Source organism: Pterocles gutturalis, unplaced genomic scaffold (assembly GCF_000699245.1).
Source record: "Pterocles gutturalis isolate BGI_N339 unplaced genomic scaffold, ASM69924v1 scaffold21205, whole genome shotgun sequence".
Taxonomy (NCBI): Eukaryota; Metazoa; Chordata; class Aves; order Pterocliformes; family Pteroclidae; genus Pterocles; species Pterocles gutturalis.
In genome coordinates, this window is record NW_010141343.1 from 1 (window position 1) to 7,166 (window position 7,166).

At 36.8% G+C, this 7,166-nt stretch overlaps 1 protein-coding gene across 1 annotated transcript in view; it reads left to right on the top strand.

The window, feature by feature from the left end:
• Nucleotides 1-4,469: 4,469 nt before the first annotated feature.
• POSTN (periostin, osteoblast specific factor) overlaps nt 4,470-7,166 on the top strand; it is a gene marked incomplete at its 3' end in the record, with an annotated part of 35,771 nt that continues 33,074 nt past the window's right edge. Inside the window, exons 1-2 of the mRNA XM_010083995.1 lie at nt 4,470-4,626; nt 6,129-6,227. Coding sequence (XP_010082297.1) covers nt 4,505-4,626; nt 6,129-6,227 — 221 coding nt within the window. The remainder of the gene's footprint in view (nt 4,627-6,128; nt 6,228-7,166) is intronic.

Consider the following 7,166-nt stretch of genomic DNA (forward strand, 5'->3'; position numbering starts at 1 on the left):
TATGATTCTATGATTCTATGATTCTAATTGTGTAAATATCAAGCCCTCTTCCCTCTATTTGATATTTAAAACCCCTGCATATTACATGATCTTTTGTGGAAACCAGGTTGCATCTGGTCTAAGCATTGCTGGGTCTTTTACCACACCAGGGGAACTCACTTCCCTTGGTAGTTTGCGTTGATAGCCAGGCTTACAATGCCCTGCACTTTTTTTAAATATCTGCTCTAAATCACCAGAAGGAGATTACTGAATCAAACAGTTTACTGAATTAAACTAATTATACTTTACAGCTCTATCCCCAGGGATTCTCTGCTAGATACTCTTAAGTAAATAGAAGACTTTACATGGGTTTTTCATGCATTGTTTGCAGGGTTCCTAGGTGGTGCTGCAGTAAGCCAACAGGTGTTAAATATTTTTTCCCTGATTGCAGCTCCCTTACAAAACTCCTAGAAGGCAGATATGCAGAGAAGCCGCATACCCCAGCTGTGACTAGCTTAGAACTCTTTTACAACTAAACCCTTTATTTCTAAGGTGTATCATCTTGCACTTTCCAACACTAAATTTCTTATACATCTGTCAACAGTCAACATCTTAGTTTGTCCGAAAAGACAATGGGTTGCTTGGGTTCTTCTGGTACATATCAATGGCATTCCTAAAAACAAACAATTTTTTGAGAGGAGACACTGAAGGTTACTCCAGATACAAATTGCTGATCTAAGTGAAATTAATGACAAAAATCCCAAATTTGCTGAATCAACATTTCCAAGGAGGAAATGCTCCAAGAGGGAGCCTCTCTTTTCAACTTAAAACTCTTTTGCCCATTTGCTCTTTCCACTGAGCACACACACACTCACAAAATGAAAAATAAACACTTAAAGTAGCTACAAAATATAGAAGCAGAATATATATAACACATGACACACTTTGTAAATGATCAGAAATATATGCATGTTTTAACTGGGAAGAGAATATTTAAAAAACCTTGCATTTCCTTCCAATCTTATTTGCTATATTCATGCACATCATCAGTACAATCAGCCACAAGTTACTAACAGATAGATGCTTCTGTAACTTCAATCTGATGTAAAGGCACTTATTCAAACCCCTAAATATTTGAATGCAAGGATTCTTGCTTCATATATTGAAACTAAGCCTTTTTACGAATAATAAAACAAGTTGTTTTATCGTATGAAAACTTCTCAGTGTAAAAATTTAATGCAGCCTTGAGAAAATTACTTTTACAGAGTTCTCTCCACTAGAGGTCTCTAGAGAAATACAAGAAATAGTTCAGAATAACAGATAACTTGGACTTTTCTTCTTGACACTATTTACATTTCACGGAAGATGAAAATCAGCGCTTGTTCTATACTTGTTCCAGGTATTTCTTTGGATATGCTTCTTCTGCTGTGGATAATAAAAATTCCTGTTACTACAATGATAATTCACGTCCATGAGGTGTTTTAATTCATTTAATAATGAGATTTTCAACATTTATAATTAGAATTATACATCACATCCCTTAGGAAGTATAATATTGCACAAAGTATTTAGCCAAAGAAAGAAAAAACCTAAGGTGGCTACTTGGTGGGGCAGACAACTTGCTAAATAAAGAACAAATTTAGATAAATATAGTAGCAATGATCACAACTGAATAAAGTGTTGGTTAACCAGAACAGTATTTTACTTGCAAATTAGAAAATGATTACTCTGGTGTGGTGTTCAGCAAGCCACGATATCACAGGCAAAACAAAGCCTGGCTTCTTTATTTGCTTTTATATCTGGGCTAGCATAAACATAAATGAGGAACAGGATTCATGTAGTTGGACTGTTTTTTCTTGATGCTTTCTGTTGTTTTTTGTAGATTTTTTTTTAACTGGAAGTTTTTAAATTTCAAGTTTGTGCAATTTCCATTGGGTTGATGATTTTCAGAATTGTCATTTCCAGTTTAAGATGAGCTTTATCCATTTTAGGATCTGTGCATTTTTGCACCACTTACCAGAGCAACTCATTCAGTGGTTTAGAGATTTTTCAGAAAGTCGATCTTATGGTAATTTTTTTTCCCTTCTATTATTTTATTTCAGTGGACTTTATGTCTGCATTGACTCATTTTTTACTGACATTTGCCTCATTATATGTAATAATGTCACCAAGTTTGCTAAAAGGTTTAATGTTGATCATCCTTTAATTTGGTTAATTAATACGACTTCATATTTGCGTATTTCTTCATCACCATTTTCTGTGCTGCCCTACCATCTCTGCCACCATGTCTGATATCATGTTTGACATACAACGATCCTTCAGACCTTTTCTTCTATACCTCTGAAGTGGAAAGGGGAGTTCTATAGCAATGTATGTAAGCAGAAAGCTGAATGATCTTGGAATCACTATTTGTCCCCATTATGTTGAGCACCTACCAGAATCAAATACAAGTGGAAACAGAGAACAGTAAGCTATTATTAAAAAGAACTACCAGTTTAAGAATTATAGCCTACTTGGGAACTCACTTACATTAACAGTTGGTGTTCTCTGCAATTTAAGACTAGGTCATTATGCAGAAAGCTGGAAAAATCTGGAAATAAGAATACTTGCCCTATTCAGATTGCTCCTTCTTTAACTGTAATGGATAGCTATGTAAATAACAGGAGACCAGCGCATGCAGCAGCATTAGTTTGTACTCATTTTTTGATGCTACGTGGTAAGTGTGTAACAGAAGAACATGAGCTATGCTGAGCTGAGAGACTCAGGAGGGAGGCAATCCTGAGAAGACAGGTTACTGGGACAGTTCTGGGGCTTTCTGGAGATTGTCAAGTTAATTTAACAGGGTGTCTTCTAATTTTTTCATCTGTAGAATAAGAACTGCAAAGGATAATCAACTGAGGCTAATTAGCAGCTTGAAATGTCATGTTAGACATCTAAGAATTTACATTCCTCACTGTATTTCTTGCTGCAAAGACCAGGAGAAGATAAAAAGCTCTGAGAGGAATAGAAGGAGCGCAGCAGTGACCTTCTCTGATATTATGTCACAGAGTTGACCCATCACCTCCATCGGCTGATCTGATGTTGGTGGTTTCAGACATGGAGTTTTACTGAGTTTGTTGCAAAGAGAGTCTAGAGATGCTGGTACTTCCATGAGCTACCTTGAGTTATTTGAAAGATGTGTACCTGCTGAAACAGAAAAACAGTCACCCTACCATTTAACCGGATGACCCCATTCTTAACCTTAAAAACCATGAAGTGCCATGGTTATGTAAGGCATGATCTTAGTCATCAAATGTCTATATACCTATGCCTAGTTATAACCTTTACCTATAATGGAATACATTACCCATAGGAAATAATAACTGTCTCTGCCCGCTACTCTTTGCCCCATTTTTCTCTGTTCTATAATGAGAGGTATTTTCCAGGAGCGTCAGTCCAATACTGCATCCATTTCCAGTTATTTACCTGACTGCTCACGCTGGTTTGGAGGAAGAAGCTACAGCAAAATACCATCATTAGAACTAACCTTACTTTCATAAAGATCTGAAATGATCTAGAGACTATACTTTGAAATTGTATTCATACACAAACACTTCTATATAAATGGCAGATTTTTCTTCTGTGACACGAAAACTTCAAACTCTTGGACTGCAGATCAAACACCAGCTGTCCCTGGAGCCTTAAAACTGTCACTTCACTGGGGACTTGACCCTGTTACTTCATCCTTCTGCCTCAGTTCCCTCATCTACAGCTCAGAATTACATTTTCTTTTTACTTCACAAGAGAGTCCCAAGGACTGAGTAAGAAATATATATACAAAAATTTTCAGATATTCAATGATTTTTATATTATTACATAAAGCTCTGAATAAAAGCATTACGTAATAGCAACTGTTATTATTAGAACTTAAATTAATATTTAAGCTAATACTGCATTTGACAGTGTAACTACTTTAGAATCAGAATGTGGGTTAATACAGCTTTTTTTCCTCAAGACAAAAATATTATTCCAAGTTATTGACAACAGTATTGCTTGGGACTTTCATCAACTTCATGAGTTAAACAGCTCATATCTGATAACTGTGAGGACATGGAAAACAAAGAAAAGCAGTGCAGTTCTTATGGGAACAGACATCTTCCTCTGGTTTTGAACAAAACCACACGCAATGATCACGACCTCTGGATGCTTCGGTGCTATAAATACCAAATCGTAAGTCAAAGTCTAAGCTTCTCAAACTTTCTCTGCTGTTGTGTCACCAGAATAAAATGCTAAGCCTTCTGTAATAAGGAAGAAATTAGTCAATCGGGGATTAAAAAAAAAAGGTTCATATGTTTAATGTATGGTACTAATTTAGGTTACTGAAGCTGGCAGCAAAAGCTGCTGTTCTAAAGAGGGTGGTACAAAGTTTCAGGTTAATCCTGTGGTTCCCTCCCACCACCTTCCAACATGTATATAAATTGTCAGCTCTCCAGACCCTTTGCCAGTTCTCTCTTCTAGACTTGCCAGAAGCAACAGAGGACTAAAGATGAAGATCTTTTTCTTATTCACCTTTTCCACTTTCTTGTTGTCTGCTTTTGAACAAGCAGCTGCTTCTGCTCACTATGACAAGATTTTAACTCATAGTCGAATAAGGGCACGCGACCAAGGGTAAGTAACTGGGTTTGATTTCTATTTTAAAAGGGAGCTTGTTAATCTTTATTCTCCCGTTTCCTCTCACATTACATTAAATGTAATTTTTCACTATGAATACTTACTATCATTCAAGTAGAACTTTTTTTCTCAATTAATTTTACAACAATTGATCCTAAAGAAAAAGATTTCTAGGAAGATTCAAAAGGAAACAGAATACTGTTAAATTTCATAAAATGTGGAAAAATCTAAAATCACTACTTCTCAATTAATAAAATACATGCATTTTAGAATCATGGAAGTTAATTACAGTTTGCAATTAATGTAATGGGATATCACATATGTTCAGTATATGTTTTCAAGTGTTTGAATAGAGTTGATACCTATTCCACAGTATTTGCTATCTTTATTCCATCCTAATGAAAACCATGAACTCTACTTAAATGCCTTTTAACATGGGAATATATACTGGAAGCCCTTTGTGATACTTCTGTTCCCACTAGAGCAATGCAGCAAGCTGCTCGGCAGGGTACCCAAAAGACAATACTTACAAGCCAGGCTGCTCAGAGACATGGAAATGATTTGAACAGCTGCTGTCAGGCAAGCACATGTATCTAAACATATTTTCCTTCAGTTTTCCTAATTAAAAACATTCTGTGAATAAGAATTGTTTACCATCCTATCTTCCTTTCTTGAATTTCCTCTGCCTTCTACACACACACACTGAGCTTTCAAATAAAGAAGTTCACTGGCTTCCCAGTGATGTAAAATATATGTTCTAACTTTTGAATTTATTATTTTTTTTAATTGTAGAATTCGAACAATTAGGATTCTTTGCCTTTGCTCCATGGAATTTGTCCTTCAGAAATTCCTCTTCTGTACACTACCATGCTAAGGAAAAAGTATTCCTCATTTGAAAACTATGACTCCTTTTATTTACATGCCAATTTACCCTTTGGTCCGCAGTAATTCCCAGAATGTTTACCTAGGTGCCTGTGGTACTCCAAATGGTTGGTAATGAAAATAGCTGATTGATTTACAGAAGACAGGGTTTCCTTCTACATAAAGGACAAGGCACTTTTCTTCCCTATCTCCCTAAGGCCTTCAGCTGCACAGATGTGTGTAAACTTTAATGAAAAGAGCCTGATGGTATTCACAGCTTGGTCCCTGGTGGCTGGTAATTAATTCACTTTGCAGGGGGAAGGGAGAAATATAAGGCACATTGAGACTTGACAAGGTGCAGCTGGTGATCACTGCCCATCAGAGACAGAGGGTCAAAGCAGAAAGGACGGGAATCTTCTGTCCCTGCCAGGAGAATGAGCTTGCCAAGGAGCCCAGCTGGGCAGTCCTGGGAGCTTAAACTCCGGTTGCTTGAAAACACACCTGCTCTGGGAACTGAAGCCAGAGGTTTATTTCTTACTTTTGCTCAACAGAAATAGTATTTGCTACTATTGTGTATAAAATATTGCTAAAGATGTACAGAGACTTATTTTTAAAATGTTTCTCACTTCTGCCCATAGCCCAAATGTCTGTGCCCTTCAGCAAGTTATGGGAACAAAAAAGAAATACTTTAGCACCTGCAGAAACTGGTACCAGGGAGCTATCTGTGGAAAGAAAGCGTAAGTATGCTGTTTCGAAACTGTTCCTCATTCATTGAGATAACATAATGTATGGTTACAAAACTTTCCTTTATCAGAGGCAAGCTAACTGTTTTTTCAAATGCAGACACAGGAAGAATTCAGTTCGTAATTTTACAGGGTTACGGCTTCTCTTTATCTGCTTCTACCTGGATCCAATAACTGTTGCCAAAAATAATCAAAAAAGGAGTGGAAAGTCTGAAAGTGACAAAATAGTATATAGTCTTTTTTAAGCTTAAAAGCCTTCAAATCATTAGTTTCAGCAAAAGAGCTATGAATGTTTAGCTCGGAGAACCATTTTAAATGCAAAGAGATATGAGGTTAAGTGACCCACCCAAAAACACAGAGGGACCTAATAGGCCAGTTGTGAAAAGAGCTCAGCACTAACCAGCAGAGCTGTGTGCTCAGGCCACACCTCTCCACAAAGGAAAAAAAATAAAGGTTGTGGAAACAGATTAAATCTGAGTGAGTTTGGCTTTCTTTTGGAGTCTGTGTGAACATCAATTGTCACTACTTGGAACGCAAGTCATTGCCTTCTCTGTGACAAAATCAGTACTGCTTTGTCAGCTGTAGAGCAGCTTCAGAGTGTGAACACAAACAAACCCCCCAGTCCTTAACTTGGTATGCCCCACTTGTCTCACTTAGAATTAAGTAATTTAACAGACACTGACATTGTTTACCCCACACAATAAACTAATGTTTTTCTTGTGGAGCACATTTTCTCTTCCTGTTATGCAATTACTTGGATAAATTTCTCAGTGCTTGTCATAGGAAATATTTTTTTTATTTTCCCATTGTTCTCTTACAGGGTCCAAATAGGTCTGGGGTGACATTTTCAGAAAGGCTTGAGTGAACAGGGAGTCCAGGTTTCAATTGCAATTCTGGCTTAGGCTATTAGGAGTCTCTTAATGAAAACCTATA